The 20,685-nt window shown below is 32.5% G+C and overlaps 1 protein-coding gene and 1 long non-coding RNA gene across 2 annotated transcripts in view; one reads left to right on the forward strand and one right to left on the reverse strand.

Annotated features, from left to right (window-relative positions):
* The window catches only part of LOC127730240 (fibril-forming collagen alpha chain-like), a 57,150-nt gene extending 40,409 nt beyond the window's left edge, over window positions 1-16,741 (reverse strand). Inside the window, exons 1-6 of the mRNA XM_052238536.1 lie at window positions 16,427-16,741; window positions 5,512-5,739; window positions 2,927-2,973; window positions 1,256-1,330; window positions 879-923; window positions 588-641 (exon numbers count right to left, since the gene is read on the reverse strand). Of these exons, the coding sequence (XP_052094496.1) occupies window positions 588-641; window positions 879-923; window positions 1,256-1,330; window positions 2,927-2,973; window positions 5,512-5,739; window positions 16,427-16,502 (525 nt within the window). The 5' untranslated portion in view covers window positions 16,503-16,741. The remainder of the gene's footprint in view (window positions 1-587; window positions 642-878; window positions 924-1,255; window positions 1,331-2,926; window positions 2,974-5,511; window positions 5,740-16,426) is intronic.
* The window catches only part of LOC127730259 (uncharacterized), a 191,592-nt gene that overhangs the window by 99,615 nt on the left and 71,292 nt on the right, over window positions 1-20,685 (forward strand). The window lies entirely within an intron of this gene.

The raw sequence follows: 20,685 nt of genomic DNA on the forward strand, positions 1-20,685 counted from the left end.
ATATATCTTACCATGCACTGTATGTTTAAAATTGTGTTGTTTTCATGACTTATGTATGTGTGTATATATTTTGTTATTCAATAGATTTGAAAAGCTCCCTAGAGCTTGTTTATTGAATATCAACTTTAAATATTACTTTGAATTGAATATAAATATGGTAGTCAGCACTAATCTGTGATGTCATTAATTATCATTGTTATGGTCATAATTATAAATTAACTGTTTAAAAAACTTTGAATTTTCAAAATACATTGTACTAAGGATTTTCTACCCCAGAAATAAGATTCTTTAAAACCTTTCAGAATTTTGGGTCCTCAATGCTCTTCAACTTTGTAATTTATTTTTTGATTGCAGCGTCACTAATGAGTCTTTTGTAGACGTTACGCCTGTCTGGTGTACAAATTTTTTAATCCTGCTATCTATGATAAGTTTATTGGATGAATACTTTATGATTAAACATGTTTCATTGATTGTAATGTCGATTAACTGTCAAGAATTACCTGGCAGAATGTGTATGTATTATTCTTGTTTTATTTGCATTAAATTTTTGTAACATTTTTGCAAATTGTAAACATAAACAAACTTACAGGTTGTCCAGGGTCTCCTGGTTCCCCTCTTGCTCCTTGGTAACCTGCTGGTCCCTAAAAATTAATACAACAATAAATAATTATCAATTATTTTTATTTCTTCTCTCAACTCCACAGTAAATTTATAACAAGCTTACACTTCATAGAAAATATAAATTGAAATATATATAATTAATAGTTCCCAATATTTTTTCTTTCATTTGTCACAAACTAATATAGATCTGCAATTTATCTTTCAATGTCAACAACTTTATCTACACAATGTAATGTAATGTATCAATATAAACTTACAGCTGGTCCAGGTGGTCCAGCTGGTCCTCTTGGTCCAGGGGGTCCCTGAAAAAATAAAAAGTTCAAAGTTGAGTCAGTTATCACACATAATCTGTTTACTTTAAAGAAGTTTAGTTCAAAAAAACATGTCATAACCCAACCCTTTTACGTAATTAGGTGTTTGGCAGGGTTTATACATATTTTGAGCCTTAAACCAAGTCAAGCCTCTTACCATAATGTTGACATTTCATTATTTGTTATTTTGAGTTTTCTTTCATTCAAAAGTTGGTTGTTGGTGCTTTGTAATCTTAAATGTTGTTTGACAACACCTGTTGTTCGTTTTAAGTTTTTAAAGGAATATGCAATTTTAATAATGAAACCTACAACAGTTTACTTACCATTACAGCACTGCCGCCAGGTCCAGGAAATACCCTACCTCCTCCTCCTCCTGATTTTTCATCCCCCATTATAACCTTTAAAACAAAACAAAAAAATACTAAAATAACATTACATTTTCAGAGTTATAATTTCAATAGAAGAGAAGCGAAAGGTACCAAAGGGACAAGCTCATAAGTTAATAAAAAACTGACAATGCCATGGCAAAAAACAAAAAAGCAATCAGAAGACAAACAACAGTAAACAAAACACAACATAGGAAACCAAAGACTGAGTAACACGAGCCCACCAAAAACTGGGGGTGATCTCATGTTCTCGGGTGAGCAGATCCTTCTCTACAAAATGATATTTCAAAACCAGCAGCTCAGTCTGAAAGTTATATTGAGTTTCACCAATGACATGTTCAAAGTTTTCCATTATAAAAATGACTTTAAACCAGAAGATTTGTGTCTTTTGACACTATTAGGTATTTTTGGGGTAATTGGTTGGATATTATGTTATTGAAATTTGTTGTTACAAAATTTGGAAATTATTTGAAATTTAATATCCCCCTCATGCAAAGCTCTGATTCCTGGGCCGGCTTTGGCTATACTTTTTCGTTTTATCAGCTTTTTAATTTTTGAATAAATTTTTGATTTTCAAATATTTTGGACTTGAGCATCACTAAAGAGACATTAATTATCGAAATGCGCATCTGGTACAGTAAAATAGGTACAGTTTATGTCATCAAAGAAATGACAGGAATTACATGGTTACAAAGAGCATGCGACAAAGGTCAATATGGCATCTGACAAAGGTCAATATAGCATCAATAGAATTCTCACAGGATTACTATTTTTAAAACTATTTTGTTATGTTTTCAAGTATTACTTTTTTAAGAAAGCCAATTAGAAATTGTACAAGAGTGAGAAGAGGTGGTGAAGAAACTGGTTGCTTAGAAAAAGACATATATATTCAACATCAACATTTTTATTCTGTTTCCGTTTTCCATGGGGGGGGGGTCTCTTCTTATATGAAAGTATATACATATGTGCAGCTGGAATGGGTCACTTTTTTGATACGTCATATATATCAATGGGTTGCGATTTCACCAAGTTAATTTGTCAATGGGTCAGTAATTTTCATTTTTCGATTAGATTTTTGTATAAATCTTGATTTATCGTTTAAAATCAAGTTAAGATCACAAAAAATGAATATGTGATATCTGAGGAATATATGAATGGGTACTGATTTTGCCATGAAATATTTTTATGGGTCGTGATTTCACAAGACTTCAATATATGAATGGGGGGTGTTTTTGAAATCCCGGCTGCCCATCTGTACCCAAAAACTCATGTTGAGAACCCCCCCCCCCCCCCCCTCCTGTGCCGTTTTCCTGCCATTTTTACCATGTGCTTTTGTTTTGTACATAAAATTGCATCATTCATAAACACTGTTTTTACCATATGCTTTTGTTATTCATAAACACTGTTAAAAATCTTTCAAAAACATTGACCAAGATTTCTTTTAAATACATTGTCTCTTGAAATCATAAAATGGAAAAATTCAAATAAATCTTTTATCTGGATTCAAGTACTGCATAATGATTTAGGTGGATACTCATATTTATCATATTTATTATATTTATCATATCTATCATATTTATCATATTTATACATATATTTACAACTTACCTTTCCAGGTTCAACAGCAGCTGGAAACTTGGGATGTTTCAAGATGGCTATAAATACAAAAAATATAAGAACAGAGTTCCAATGTCCCCTGAGTTTGCACATATTTTATCTTTCCAAAGTACAAGGGCAATAACTAAAAAAAGAATGTTTTTTTTGGTTCTTTAAAACAATTTATAAATATGCTTCAGAGCAAATGAAATGCGATTTCCGTTATAATTAATTTTTCCAAGGGCATAACTATTTAAAAATATTTGATCACTTATTTTCTAAAGTGTCAAAGACATTGCTGATATAAACCTATGATAAAAGTTTCTTAAAATTCTGGCAAGAATTGTACACATGAGAACCCCAACAATGCAATTTTCCATATAATCAATATTTCAAAAACACAACTCTTTTAAAAATAATTAATAACACCAATTTTCAAACTTGTCTGAGACATTGATGATATAAACCTATATTTAACAAGCATTCTTAGAGTATTGCATTGCAATACATAGTCCCCTACCGGGTAAAAATTCATTATATTGGAACAAATTGCTAACTTGTTCTATAACTTGTTATGGTGTAAACAAAAAGAAAATATCAAGTCAATTTCTTCAAGCATGACTAACAACAGTGTGGAAAACTGAATATATGAGTGAATTTTTTCATGAGACTGAATAAAAATTTTTAACTTGATCTGTAACTTGTCATGATAAAACTATATACCAATTGTCAATCAATATCTTCAAGCTTGATGAAAAAAAGTGTGGAAAACCTATAACACTCTAACATTAGATATGATTAATAGTTCTCTAAAATTAGATATGATGTAATACAATGTATATCTATAAAGGATTTCACTTAATAAAATATATATATGTATATATATATACATGTAGCATTCCGAAAATTAGCTTATACAAAATAACATATAATCCTGCCACAAAATTCCTCAAACAATTTACCAAAGAATGTCTTTTAAAAAATGAGTTATCTTTATTTACCAAAGAATGTCTTTTAAAAAATGAGTTATCTCCCTTTGTACAGATATATGGTTTAACATAGTACTCTAACATTAGTTATGGATTTTTTTTATGGACCATAACTCTGAACTAAATCATAAGACCGGAATAAAATTCAAACTCGATCTATAAGTTGTCATGATAAAACTATATACCAAATATCAAATCAATATCATCAAGAACGAAGAAAAAAAGTGTGGAAAACTGAGCATAAGGGTATCGGTTATTTTCAAAATTTATTTAAGCTAACTTATAAAGTAATGATTATTTCCCTTCTTAGGGACTTACAAGTAAGAATTTTCCTACTTAGGTTAATATTTTGAATTATCTCTTACTATAATCTGACTAATAATGTTATTCCTAGATTGAGTGTGAATAAGTAGAATGTTGTGATAACTTTTATATTTTGCATATATAAGATCAAATCATGAATTTGTACCCTCTGGATTGAGGACTCTGTTCAAAGTCAATTATGAGTCAAAGGAAGATATTATGGGCAATATGGGGACATTATATGACAAGATTGCTACACTGATGCAAAATGTCCCCCTCAGCCTACAATACACTGAAATTGGCACAAGATTAGACTTCACACATTACTCCCAGGTTGAAGTTTTTGCAATTATACGTACCCCATATTTGTTGTCATTTCCATGAAAATGTGGTCTTTTCATGAATTTAGGGTTTGTCATAAAATTTTAGCATACCAGTAATAACATATTTATTATATATAGTTATACAGAGGTGATCAAATTGTCTGAAAATTTCGGGAAGTAGAGAGAATATGTAAGGTCCCAAAATGTCATTATGCTATAATAAGCCAAAAATGGTAAGGTATAATAACTCCTGTAAAAAAGTCAAATCAAAATGATGATATACACAAGATGGCATAGAATCTCACTAAGCATAAACCTTTGAACACATGGTCTCATAGGAATAATATCCCCAACAATTATTCCGCTGTCATAGGCAAAAAATGGTCAAGGTTTCATCATTTTAAAAAAAGCCAAAATTGGCTGAAGTCCCTTAACTGATGCATATATTGTCAAATTGACATGGCAAAAAAGAATTATCAATTACTGGAAACCAACTAATTTTGCAAGCAATTTTTTTTTGTGAGACTTTCATGAGTAGAAAAATAACCAGAATATGAATTGTTGCCAAAATGTCAAACTTTTTTTACACCAAAAAAATTTAAAAATCGAGAAAATAAACCATCCTAAAGTCAGCAAGAAAGGGCTTATAAGAAATTACTTTATTTAATGAAAGTATGTATAATATGTCTTCTCATAAAATATTTTTTTACTTCTATACATGCTAAGTGTGACATTTGTTAAAGTTAATATCCACAGTGTATTGCAAATGTAGTCCTTTTACTTTCATTTATTGAATAATGTTATGTTGTAATTTAGCATTACTATTGCCATTTAAAAGTCAAATTTATATATTTCCTTTTTTTATATTTTTCCAAACCTCTATATTCTTGGCCAATAGTGGTTGCTATTGCCCTTTTTAACTTTTCATTTATAAAGATGTGTAACCTTTTTTACTGAGTTTTAACAATATATCTTTACTTACGTTCACATGAACTAGGACAGCAGTCTCCATCCAAACGGACCTCTTGTGTTCCTTCTTTACAGTTTAAAGCAACACATGTCTCTGTGCGACAGAATACATCCAGTTGTCCATTTGAATTAAGATTTGGTGTACATTCACAGGTATAACATGGTATATTTATAGGATCAGGTTTGAATGGTTTACCGACATCATATTCTTCACCTCTATACCTACATTTTGTTGGTTTATCTGCAAAAAAAAAATAATTACGGTAATTTCCAATCTAAAGTACTCTGGGAAGTATTTTAAAAGCATAAACCAAAACACTGATTGGTAAACATGATTTATACAACATAAATATATATGACAGAGGCAGACTTAGGGATCCCTTTATGGAGCTACATGTACATATATGGTTAATACAAAAATAAGGAGATGTTGATGGTTGCCAATGAGACAACTATCCACCAGAATACAAATGAAGTGGATATCAGCAATTATAGGCCACTTTATGGCCTTCAACAATGAGAAAATCCCATACTGTATATTTGGCTATAGAAGGTCCTAAAATGAAAAATGTGAAACAATTTAAACGAGAAAAAGGCCTAATCTATAACAAAACAATATACAAAAAACAAATATGACAGACATGAACTAATGACAATCAGTAACCTAGGGGCAGCTTCTTGCAGGATCCTGGCTTGGGACAGGCACATAAAGAATGATGTACTGGGTGCTTGGCAATGGTAAATGAAGAAGAAATTAATTTACAAGACTGGGAATATTTTCTTTCCAGTCCAATTTGGATGAATTATCTTTTCCAACTGACAACAAATAAGTGTTTTTCAAAATCTGGCATATTAAAGGTATCCTTCAGGTAAATGATATTGTAGAAGAACTTTTGTATCAGTTTCAGAAATGTTTACAAATGGATTTAGACATCATTTAATATAATAGCATAATTTCTAATACCCAGTATTTCAAAAAAATTATTAAGGGAGATTATAAATTTTCTTTCATTCCATCAGTTATGAAGACCATTCTCAAAAGCCAAAAGGGATCTAAAGAAATTTATTTTGTGCTTCATAAAACCAACACTGTTCCTACAGGAGTAAAAAGATGGGAGGCAATATAAGGTTACGAAGATCAGAACTGGAAAAAGATTCAATTACCATTTGTCATAACAAAAACCACTAAGCTACAATGGCTTCAGTATAGAATAAATCATAGAATTCTGACAACAAATAAGTTTTTAAACAAAATAGGGTTACCCGGTAGTTCAAAACCCCAGGTATTTTTGTATTTTGTGAGACTGAATTGGAATGAATTGAACATATACCTTGGTAATGTGATTATGTACAACAATTTATTGAGTAAACGGAAAACTTGTTTCTCCAGAATGGTAATGAGTGAGAATACCTTTTACACAAGATATTTTTTTATATAGATAGCCTTTAAAAAATGTATTGACTAGTTTAACCAAGCTTGGCACATTTCCCAGGATGCTTTACATGCTTATCTGATTAATTAGCAATATTTTTCAGACTAACCAATTTTTTTTTTTTTTTTTTTTAATTTACTTAATTTATTCAATTTTTTTCTTATTCATCTTTAAGTTTTATAATTATTCAAATAATAGGGTAATGTGTCCATGGGACACAGATGATGCCCCCGATTGCATATAATGTTATAAAGGGCCATAACTCAAGAACTGTAAAAGTGACACTACCCAAATTTGAACTTGATCTGAGTTTTGTGGTAATAAGCATTTTTTATAAGTTTAATAACATTTAGTTGACGTAAAGGGGCATAACTCTAGAACAGTAGAAGTGACGCCACCAAAATTCAATCTTTATCTGTGTTTTGTGGTAATTAGCATTGTGCATAAGTTTCATAACATTTGGTTTGAGGCAAACTAAAGTTAGAGAACAGAAACAAATATTTAAGAAATTTTGAGATTTGTAAAGGGCCATAACTCTAGAACGGTAAAAGTGACGCCAACAAAATTCCAACTTGATCTGTGTATTGTGATAATTAGCATTGTGCATCAGTTTCATAATATTTGGTTGAGGCAAACTAAAGTTAGAGAACAAAAACTAATATTTCAGCAATTTTTCCATTTGTAAAGGGGCATAACTTTAGAACAGTGCAAGTGACACCACCAAAATTCAAACTTGATCCGTGCTTTGTGGTAATAAACATTGTGGATAAGTTTCATATGCATTTGGTTGAGGCAAACTCAAGTTAGTGAAGGGATACAAAAAAATCAGCAATTTTTTTGTATGTAACGGGGCATAACTCTAGAACGGTAAAAGTGATGACACCAAAATTCAAACTTGATCTGTGTTTTGTGGTAATAAAATTATGAACAAGTTTCATAACATTTGGTTGAGGCAAACTAAAGTTAGAGAATGGAAACTAAAAATTCTGCAAATTTTCCATTTGTAAAGGGGCATAACTCTCAAACAGTAAAAGTGATGCCACCAAAATTCAAACTCAATCTGTGTTTTGTGGTAATAAGCATTGTGGATAAGTTTCATAACATTTGGTTGAGGCAAACTAATGTTAGAGAACAGAAACCAATTTTGGGACATACAGACAGACTAACGTACGTACAGACAAGGGTAAAACTTAATGACCCCTCCTCTACGGTGGGGGCATAAAACTAGAGGCTCTCAAGAGCCTGTGTCGCTCACCTGTATTTACTGATGCTTTGGAAATCATGTAAAATAAGGTTAAAATCATAATTAATAGTATTAGATATTAGATATTATAATGATATCTAATTAAGATAGTAACAAAAAACTGCAAAATTTTTGTAAAATTACTAACTCAGGGGCAGCAACCCAACAACGGGTTGTCGGATTCGTCTGAAAATTTCAGGGCAGATAAATCTAAATATGATTATCATTTTTGCCACCTTGTCAAATTTGCTCTAAATGCTTTAGTTTCAGAGATATAAACCAAAAACTGCATTTTACCCCTATGTTCTATTTTTAACTAAGTTGGCCATGATGGTTGGAAGGCGGAGTCATCGGACAATTTTTTTAAACTAGATACCCTAATAATGATTATGGCCAAGTATGGTTAAATTTGTCTCAGTAGTTTCAGAGAAGAAGATTTTTGTAAAAGATTACAAAAATTTACGAAAAATTGTTAAAAATTGACTATTAAGGGCAATAACTCCTAAAGGGGTCGACTGACAATTTTGGTCATGACAACTTATTTGTAGATCTTACTTTGCTGAACATTATTGCTGTTTACAGTTTATCTCTATCTATAATAATATTCAAGATAACCAAAAACTGCAAAATTTCCTTAAAATTACCAATTCAGGGGCAGCAACCCAACAACAGGTTGTCAGATTTGTCTGGAAATTTCAGGGCAGATAGATCTTGACCTGATAATTAGTTTTACCCTATGTCAGATTTACTCTAAATGCTTTGGTTTCAGAGATATAAGCCAAAATCTACATTTTTCCCCTATGTTCTATTTTTAGCCATGGCGGCCATTTTGGTTGGTTGGCGGGGTCATCAGAATTTTTATTTAAACAAGATACCCTAATGATGATTGTGGCCAAGTTTGGTTAAATTTGGGCCAGTGGTTTCAGAGAAGAAGATTTTTGTAAAAAGCTAACGACGCCGACGCCGACGACAGACGACAGACGCCAAGTGATGAGAAAAGCTCACTTGGCCCTTTCGGGCCAGGTGAGCTAAAAAAGTTAGAGAACGGAAACTAAAAATTTTGCAATTTTTCCATTTATAAAAGGGCATAACTCTAGAACGGTTAAAGTGACGCCACCAAAATTCAATCTTGATCTGTGTTTTGTGGAAATAAGCATTGTGTATAAGTTTCATAACATTTGGTTGAGGCAAACTTAAGTTAGAGAACGGAAACTAAACATTTTGCAATTTTTCCATTTATAAAGGGGCATAACTCTAGAACGGTTAAAGTGATGCCACCAAAATTCAAACTTGATCTGTGTATTGTGGTTATAAGCATTGTGTATAAGTTTCATAACATTTGGTTGAGGCAAACTCATTAAAGAATGGAAACCAATTATGGGACGTACAGACGGACGTACATACAGACGGACAAGGGTAAAACTTAATGCCCCCACCGCAATAATAAGTTTGGTTTAAAATATTGGTTCACCTTTTTCAGAGGTTAAGACCTTTGTAATAAAATTTAAATAATTGGTAAAAATTGACATTTAACAATACAATAACTGCTGGAAGTTGTCTTCATAATTTTGGTGCAAATGGAGGGTATGTACATTTAATTACATTTTAAACATTTATGCCAAATCAGATTTTTTGAAACTACATGTGTATTACGGTGTTCAATAAATTTGATTATTACCTCAATACCTGTACATGTATTAATTTCTTTTTTAAGCCATGACAGCCATGTGGGTTGATGTACAGGAATACAAGTAACAAACTATAATATTTAATTCTCTTAGGGTCAAAAATTTCAAGTTGTATTTAAAACTGGTTTAGTGGTTTCATAGAATTAAGATCTTTGAAAAAGTATGCTTGACAAACACCAAACCATATTAAAACATAGTCCAAATAACTTAGACCAAATAAAACCTCAACCTGGCCCTAGGCAACATGAACTAATAAAATGCTTCGCTGGGCGCAGCTTGATACGACCGCAGAGGTCGAACCCTGAACAGTTGGGGCAAGTATGGACACAACATTCAAGCTTGATACAGCTCCGAATTTGGATTGTGATTAAATATTTGACACAGCATAGGTTTCTGACACAGAAAGAATGTGGTCTAAGAACTTCAATTTTTTTAATTTACCTATTATGGTCCAATGTCCAAAATCAAAATACATGGTTAGATTCAGCATATCAAATAACCCCATATATTCAATTTTTGTTGAAATCAAACAAAGTTTAATTTTGGACCCCAACTTGGACAAACTTGAAAACTGGTCCCATAATCAAAAATCTAAACACATGTTTAGATTCAGCATATCAAAGTACCCGAAGAATTCAATTTTTGTTAAAATCAAACTAAGTTTAATTTTGGACCCTTTGGACCTTAATGTAGACAAATTTAAAAAACGGGACCCAAAATTAAAAATCTAAAAACACGGTTAGATTTGGCATATCAAAGAACCCCAATAATTCAATTTTTGATGAAATCAAACAAAGTTTAATTTTGGACCCTTTTGACCTCAATATGAACCAATTTGATAGCGGGCCCACAAATAAAAAATCTAAATACATGGTAAGATTCAGCATATCAAAGAACCCCATATATTCAATTTTTGTTGAAATCAAACAAAGTTTAATTTTGGACCCCAATTTGGACCAACTTGAAAACTGGGCCAAAAATCTAAAATCTAAATACATGTTTAGATTCGGCATATCAAAGAACCCCAAATATTCAATTTTTGTTGAAATCAAACAAAGTTTAATTTTGGACCCCAACTTGGACAAACTTGAAAACTGGTCCCATAATCAAAAATCTAAACACATGTTTAGATTCAGCATATCAAAGAACCCCAAAAATTCAATTTTTGTTAAAATCAAACTAAGTTTAATTTTGGACCCTTTGGACCTTAATGTAGACAATTTAAAAAACAGGACCCAAAATTAAAAATCTAAATACACGGTTAGATTTGGCATATCAAAGAACCCCAATAATTCAATTTTTGATGAAATCAAACAAAGTTTAATTTTGGACCCTTTTGACCTCAATATGAACCAATTTGATAGCGGGCCCACAAATAAAAAATCTAAATACATGGTAAGATTCAGCATATCAAAGAACCCCATATATTCAATTTTTGTTGAAATCAAACAAAGTTTAATTTTGGACCCCAATTTGGACCAACTTGAAAACTGGGCCAAAAATCTAAAATCTAAATACATGTTTAGATTCAGCATATCAAAGAACCCCTTATATTCAATTTTTGTTGAAATCAAACAAAGTTTAATTTTGGACCCCAACTTCGACCAACTTGAAAACTGGGCCCATAATCAAAAATCTAAACACATGTTTAGATTCAGCATATCAAAGAACCCTAAGAATTCAATTTTTGTTAAAATCAAACTAAGTTTAATTTTGGACCCTTTGGACCTTAATGTAGACCAATTTAAAAAACGGGACCCAAAATTAAAAATCTAAATACACGGTTAGAATCGGCATATCAAAGAACCCCAATAATTCAATTTTTGATGAAATCAAACAAAGTTAAATTTTGGACCCTTTGGACCTCAATGTGGACCAATTTAAAAACGGGGCCCAAAATCCAAAAACTTAATACACGGTTAGATTCAGCATATTAAAGAACTCCAAGAATTCAAGAATAAAACCCCATTGAAATTGATCAAGAAATAAGCAATTTATACGAAGTATCTTCTTTTGCACAATACTGTGCAATTGAATATTTCTTGCTATTGCGCAATACTGTACAATTGACAATTTCTTGCTATTGCGCAATATTGTGCTATTGGATATTTCTTGCTATTGCGCAATACTGTTAAATTGAAGATTTCTTGCTATTGCGCAATACTGTGCAATTGAAGATTTCTTGCTATTGTGCAATACTGTGCAATTGAAAATTTCTTGCTATTGCACAATACTTATTATATAATAATTTACACATCCTGTTTGGTGTGTATCTCCTACCATATCATTATTATTTGCTTTTAAATATAAATCAGAAATAACCAACTTAAAATGGAAAATTTTAAAAGAAAAAAAAAAGGAAAAAAAGAAAAAAAAAAAAAAAAAAAATCCCCCCCCAAATTTTTTGAACCCCCTTATGATTCATCATCCCCAAACTCAATCCCAGCCTTCCCTTTGTGGTATGGTACCTTGCAGTACAATTTCAGAGAGATCCATACACTTGAACACAAGTTATTGTCTGGAAACTAGAAAAATGCTTATTTTTGGCCCCTTTTTGGCCCCCAATTCCTTAACGTTTCGGGCAATCACCCCCAAACTCAATTTCAGCTTTCCCTTTGTGATATGGAACCTTGTAGTACAATTTCAGAAATATCCAAACACTTACACACAAGTTATTGTCATGAAACTAGAAAAATGCTTGTTTTTTGCCCCTTTTTTGGCCCCTAATTCCTAAAATTTTGAGGCAATTACCCCCAAAATCAATTACAGCCTTCCCTTTGTGATATGGAACCTTGTGGTACAATGTCAGAGAGATCCATACACTTACACACAAGTTATTGTCTGAAAGTTACAAAAATGCTTATTTTTGGCCCCTTTTTGGCCCCTAATTCCTTAACTGTTGGTACCATAACCCCCAAAATCAATCCCAACCTTCCTTTCGTGGTATTGAACCTTATGGTGAAATTTCATGGAGATCCATTCACTTAAACTAAAGTTAGAGTGCGAAAACCAATGTGTCTTCGGACGACGCCAGACGACGCCGGACGACGACGACGACGACGACGACGACGACGACAACGACGACGACGACGACGACGACGACGCCAACGTCATACCAATATACGACCAAAAAATTTTTAATTTTTGCGGTCGTATAAAAACTATTCAAACAAGCATTCTGTGAGTATTGCATGGCAATACAGTCCCCTACTGGTTACAAATTCATTGTAATGGAACGAAATTCTAACTTGATCTATAACTTGTCATGGTGTAAACTACATAAAAATATCAAGTCAAAATCTTCAAGCATGACGAAAAAAACTGTTGAAAACTGATTATTTAAGTGAATTTTCTATGTCCAAAGACCATAACTCAGCTCAAAATTATCAGACTGGAACAAAATTCCAACTTGATCAGTAACTTGTCATGATAAAACTATATACTAATTAACAAAATCAATATCTTCAAGAATGACAAACAAACCTACCACTAAATTCTCCAAACAATTTACCAAAGAAAAGGAAAAAAATCCAAAATGTCATTTCGTCTTTTAAAAAATGAGTTATTTCCCTTTGAACAGAAATCTACTATTTAATAATAAGTATTTCATAAAAAATTTAATTCTAGGGAAAGGGCTTTAATTGAACAAAGAGAAAAGCTAAAATCGTGAAAATTGAGCTTGACCTGTAACTTGTCATGATAAATCAATAAACAAAATATCAAATCAATATCTTCAAGCACGAAGAAAAAAGTCTGGAAAACTGATTTGCCGGACTGACAGACAGACAGACAGACGGAGTGCAAACCTAAAGTCCCCTTCGACTTCGTCGGTAGGGGACTAATAAAAAAAAAGAGTCCAACAAGAATTCTTCATGCTACACATGATTTTTGATCATTACACTTATTTCAAAGTTAGGTTAAATTTCATGAATTTGTAAATTTATTCATCAGAGAGAAAAAAATCGAAAGTAGGTTTTTATATTGAAGTGTATTTCTAAAATAATAATGAACCTCCATCCTATATCTATAAATCTATGTCACGGGGATACTCCATGAACCGAGAATCTGGGTAAGACTCTTTGAGGAACCTGTGGAGAGGGGACAGAAACATGCAACCAACCCTTATGTGCTTATGTAGAAAGGGGAAAGAAACTACATTTTCTAAATCTAAATCCTCAAACTCGCTGGTTTTATACAGTATCAAGCAAGAAAATTGACGCTCTTTTTTATTATTTTTTTCCACTATGTCTAAGATTACTTTAACACAAATTTACAAACGCTGTGTTATAGTAATCTCATATCGTGTTCAGTCAGATGTGGATCCAGATTTTTGAAAAAAGGGGGGACCAAAAAGTCAATGTTTACAAGGAGTGGGACTTGTGAACAGTCTACATATTAACCGTATATGTAGCTACATAAGGGTGATCGGGTCCCCTTGTCCTGTGCCTTGTCCCCTCCCCTAAATCCGCCTCTGGTGTTTATTTTTACAATTTCTCGCTGGCACTTTTTACCTGCATTTGTATGATTCAGTAATACTGGTTTAAACACCACGGTATCAATTTCCAAAAGAAAGGAACCTGGACAGACTTTTTCTCTTATTAAAAATATTTTACAATCTGTTACATATGCAATTCGGGTCATTTAATTAGTTTTATCAAATCGAACCGGGAGAACTACAGTACACTGGTATCTAATCTTTCCAGACTTTGGTGAAATAAAAATCTGTCGGCAAAGAACCATCTAGGCCTATAAAACCATGCCGGATATGATAAAGTCGAGACGTTTTTGATATATGGATTACAACCCGTTTTCACGGTATGAATATGACAAAACGCAACCCTCGGCTACGACGCAAACTGCATGGCAGAATGAAATAGTGGATACCGTCAACGACGCAGAACAAAATCTATGTTCGACAGTCAGTAATCTGAACAGCATGATGGATGACCTTTTTTTTCGTTTTTTTTTTATCATCTTCTATCATGACTTTCCGTATTTCTTAACAGCACAGTACGAGAAACCGTATAGGCAGTCTAACTAAGCCAGCTCTCACTATCCCGGTACTTGCGTTTGTAGAAACGCAACTGGTCTAGGTAGCTTCGAAATTAATTAACAGACTGCTTGTACTACTCACATGATACCTGAGGAATCTGATTACTGCCACTGTATTCGATGACCACATATAAGATTTAACTATTAAAACTAAATACCCAGTGGACTATTTCAATTTGAATTCGTTCAGTTTTTCACCAAGTTTAAATGATAAATATGGCCGATTTACGTACGAAATTTGATCATCGGTAAACTATTGTCGCCTCATATTTGATATGTGTATCCTGCATGTTGAAAACTGTTTCATATGGCGGCAATATTAAATATCTGGTAAAATCCGGTATGAGTTTGAAAGTTAACCACCTATGAAACTGCCCAAATTACTTAGAATACTCCCAAAATTATTATTTCATGCCTTTTTCTAACATTTTTTAGTGTCCTATTTATACTTATGTGTGCATATTGCTTTAATGATGAAATGCATCCATGATAATATCAAAGTAATTGAACTACATATCGTCTTCGATAGCTGATCTGGTATGAGTTTGAAAGTAAACCACCTATTAAGCTGCCCAAATTAGTTAAAATACTCCCAAAAATATTATTTGATGACTTTTTCTAACATTTTTTAGTGTCCTTTTTATACTTATGTGTGCATATTGCTTTAATGATGAAATGCATCCATGATAATATCAAAGTAGTTCAACTACATTTCGTCTTCGATAGCGGAAACTATGACATAGCCTCACAAATCCTATCTTTTACCGAACAAATATTGCCCAGAAATCCCAATAATAAAACGCACTAGCGGCTGCGAGACTCTTAGCAGAATACAATGGCAGACAAATTAATGTAACGAAAGTTATTTTTAAATGACAACAGAATTTCATATTTTCGACAGATTATTGGAATGAAGACGACATCCGCATAGCAAATCAAATCTTGCAAAGTTTTATCTCTATTGCATGATTTATAGGTTTCAAAGTGTGATTAAAAAAATATGTAACCGTATTGATAATAATGATAATGGTACATTGTATTACAATAAAAAAAAAAAAAAATTCGATTGGTACCTTAAACCAATGTGCTTTAACCCGTAACTTCAAGAGCGCCGGTCAATACTGACTGCGCATACATTTTTTGTCTTATCTGTTCCGAAAAAAAAAATAACTACTTTTTTTAATTCGATTGTTTAGAACTAAAACACACATTGCCAATATAGTATGAGTTTTAATGTTTGCAAAGCGCTGTGTCCGCTCTAACCCCCTCCGTTTTGGCGGCCAAAAGACACTTCTCAATTATAATGATAGAAGCGTGTTTTATATAACCTGACTTGAGTGTTTTAATTATTCTCCCGTTTATATTTTTCAATAAAGTGCGAGAAGTAAACGCGCATTCAAAAATATGCATTAAAAACACAAAATTAATAGTTGTGATGGATTAATTTAGCAATGCATTATGTCTGTACACACAAAAGTTAAAAAGAAATACAGTTAAGGCCATGTAACTTACCTTCAGATTGAGCATCCACAGTCCATATCACAACTAACAGGCCTAAAAGGCCCCACCGCACATGGCACAGCTTCATTATTTTAATTTAGGTCTATTGTCTATCAGAACATTGAAAAACAACAAAACAGTTTATGGAATAAAATTTCAACAGAGTCCTGTTGGAAAGACTAAATTGGGCCTGAGTTGACAAGCCGTTTATCTAGGAAGGGCCGTGCTGCCTTTTTGCAAAAGCAACAGCGGATTCCTAGCGTCAATTTTGAAAACTTAACGGCAGCGGCCAGTCGCCAACTGTTCTATCCAGGGCAATCTAAAATTTGTACACAAACATCGGTTGCTGCAAGAGCCAATCATAAATGAACATTTTATGGATTGCTGAGATGAGGTAAACGCCCGAGAAAGAAAAACGCTGTCAGTCAATTTTAAGCGTCATCTGGAACCCATGATACTGCCGGAGAGTAACAAACTGATGGGAACCAAGAAGATTTATTACGAAATGAGCTGAGCGAAATTCTATCTTGCTGACATGAATAAAACATACACCAGCATCATAAAAAAAATTTATACGTGACCTACGAGATAACCTTTGTCTACAAAAAATCAATTACCAGATTGCAATCTTACACAAGTGTCTGTTTAAAAACTGCTTATGTGTGTAAATTAAAAAAAATCTCTTCACTTTCTGTGCCATGAGGTAGCAGAGGGGCGAAAATTACACCTAAGTAATTTAAAATCAAACCTGTTTTATTTAATAATCAGAGAGAATTTTAGTATCAAGAAAGAGGGTAATTTTCAGAAGTGTTTAATTTATATTTTTTTTATTTTTTTTACTTTTAAAATATCTAAAAGAAAAAAAAAATTCTTGGGGTTGGGGGGGGGGGGGGGGGGGTGGTAATATAATCTATAGTCAGGGTGAACGTTTAAAGCCTTAGTAGGAACCGTTTCCTAGCTATAATAATGGCACAGAACTCGAAAACAGAGAGAAAGGGTCATTTTAAGCCTTAGCCTTCCAGCTACAATTTTCACCATTAAAATGATTGGAACAATTCACTTTTGAGCCGTAATCGCAAATGCATACTCAAATCCATGTAATTGTTCACATCCTTTGCTTTGGTGTTTGGGGGGATAGTTGTCTCATTGGCAATAACAAAAATCACATCTTATTTTGTTACATGAAGCAAAAAGTGGCTGACAGTTAATTAAATGTATTTGTATATGGTTTTGTACATTTGTATTTTTCTTTTCTTTATCTCTTTCTTTCATGCATTTCTTTTATTGTCATGTGTAGCTGCCAATATAACCCCCCTTTTATGCAAAGGGAAAATATTATCGTTTACTTGCGACTTTGTGTATGTTGTACTTGTACTGTAGTGTGTAATTGCGTGTGCTGCACGAGCATTGAGGAAAAAGGCCAAGCATATAGTTTTCATGATGTCTCTACTTACTTCATAATAACGTTGTATATAACATAAGCTCATACAAGTAAATTAATCAAATATTTTATGAAGAATAAAATTATAGAAAATTTGGTAACAAATTTACATATTTATGTGAATTTATTAATGTTCTTAAAGGTGTCTGATAAACACAAACGTTTAATTATGAATGATACGTTTATCTTCTTGAGACAAAAAAAAATCCTGTGATTTTATGAATAGGTGTTTATATATATGGAATGATAAGGGTGCATTTTTATTCTGATAATGAACGAAGTTAATCATTGGTTTGTAGATTGGCTTAAAATTGGGCTTTAGCTTTGTTTTTATCTTTGTGTTACTGTCTCCACATCTCCTTTTATTCATTAGTAGAACTGTCTAAATATTATATGTGAAAAACTGTACTTTTGAATATAAAAGGAATCGATCCGTAGATGTGAAGCACGTGAAGAAAAAAGGTATCATCGGGACAGGCCCAATGTTTATTTCGGTTTTGAACAAAAGGAGACATGGGAATATGTCACCGAGACAATAACTAAACGACAAAAGCAGAAACAAACACTCCACTCCACCTCAACCCATTAAATACCAAACTGTGACACACAAAAAACCACATCAAACCTAGTAGAGGTCAATATTCGGTCTTCAACAATAGAAACTTAAGGTGTCCACATATAAATTCAAGCTCTATTTAGACAAAATCGCCCAGTCTAAAAAGAAGTGAATAAAAGTTTACAGAATATATCCTAGATCTGTCACCACAACTTATTCCCGTGATGACAACTGCATACAATATGATCGAAATGTGTTTAAAAAATCAAGCCAAATTGACAAAAACATATATATTCAATTGTATTTTTATCTAATTGTTTATTTTATTTTGCTTTATTTTTTTCCACGATTTTTTTCTATCTTTCTATCTTTTCTTCTAATGCGTATCTATTGGACAGTTGTCAAATGTTATCTGGTCAGTTTTGAGGATCAAAAGGAAAAGTGCATAGTGTCGGTATAAATCTTAATTTCAGAAATGCACACATCAGCAATTTTTGAAAGAACTGTCTTTTTTACAACCGTCTTGTTTATGATTAATTATGCCGCTGCACGACGGGGAGATTGATTTCATGACATGCATGATGTCTGCTTTTGTTGTTATGATGCATGCTATTTTGTGGTTACATGTTATGAAATTTATGAAGTTATTCAAGACATTTTGCATTAAATTAGAAAAACGTGATATTTTGTATTTTTCGATGCTGACTGATCCGCGATGTCATAAAAATTATAAAGCGTGATGCCTTTATGCGTCCCGCCCAAGTTTTCTATGTCAGCAGAAAGAAGAAAAGTCAGCTCTGACGAATGCATAAATGGTAGAATGAAGTATAGGTGGCAGCACGGTACCCTCTTCAAATATCCACACTCTGTTGTTGCTTGACTTCCTCGTAGTAGTTTTAATTATAGCGCCGTGCAAAATTTTAGATTTTCGTTATTTCACTGATCTGTATATTATATGAAACCGATTAGGTGTTTTCAATTTCATTTGAGCTTTTTCTCTGGACAGTGCGAATATTTAATAGATACCGTAGAAAGTTTTTTTGACTCCTTTGAATCATCCGTGAATACGATACAAATATCCGTAATGACGACGAAAACAGAAAGCATATAGATAAAATAAGATATATTTTATTACCAATTAAAGGCCCACAAGGGTAGAGAATACATGTAAATACACAATTACAATACAATAAGACTTTTAAAAAAAGTCCTTGTTTTATAGTATATAATATATTTATATGAGGAATAAGTACATCTAACTCATATTGACTTGAATAAATTTTCCAACAGCATTAAGGACATGATTGTCTTCACAGCTTAATAAACATATGAATTTTTTCTGATTGTCCAGTAAACAAAAGTTTGGAATTTTTATGGCAAACAATGTCAAAGAGAGTATCTCTATCAGAGTTAAATTTTTCACATGAAGTTAAAAAATGGATTTCATCTTCAACACAGCCAGAGGAACATTTTGTGCAAATTCTTTCATTTCGTGGAATATTTGAAAAAACACGGCCAATTTCAATTTGAAGCTTATGAGCAGATATACGTAATTTACAAATAGCTCTTTTAAAATCAAAGTTCTTAACCAAAGAGAGAATGTAACTAAGCTGTGATTAGTTCTTGTAGAGTCCCCACAAGTTGGTAATCTGATCTACATCGATATATAGATATAAGAAGATGTGGTATGAGTGCCAATGAGACAACTCTCCATCCAAGTCAAAATTTAAAAAAGTAAACCATTATAGGTCAAAGTATGCTTATTACGATACAAAGTGCATTTTCCTAATCAAGTCTCCCTCCCCCCCCCTCCCAAAGAGGGGTGCATTTACAATTTACATATACCAAATATGTTCCTTCACATAGCAAACAATATTTTTAGCTAACATTCATATAACAAACCTAAATATAAATATAGAGACATGCAAGCTATCATATTAAAAAAGTATATACGGGTTGCTATACTCCTGATATGTTCTTTAAATTATTTATCTTTTGTTTGAAAATGTGGTTGTTTAGCCGCAACCGACACCAAGGGACGATGCACTATGAGTATGGACTTAAAAGCTCTCAAAAACCTCCCCGTACTTGATGCAGTCTTGGAAAACATGATTTATTTATTAGTATTATTGGCTTTGAACTAGCTTTCAGTAATTGAAAATACTCTTAGATTGGTACATTGTGGTTTTTTGTTGTTGCTATGCAAGTTGTCTTTTTTGGTGCTCCGTGCCATTATGATGAGTCAAACTATCTCGATCTGATTTTTACAGTTTG

This window comes from Mytilus californianus, unplaced genomic scaffold (genome assembly GCF_021869535.1).
Source record: "Mytilus californianus isolate M0D057914Y unplaced genomic scaffold, xbMytCali1.0.p SCAF_2, whole genome shotgun sequence".
Classification (NCBI taxonomy): Eukaryota; Metazoa; Mollusca; class Bivalvia; order Mytilida; family Mytilidae; genus Mytilus; species Mytilus californianus.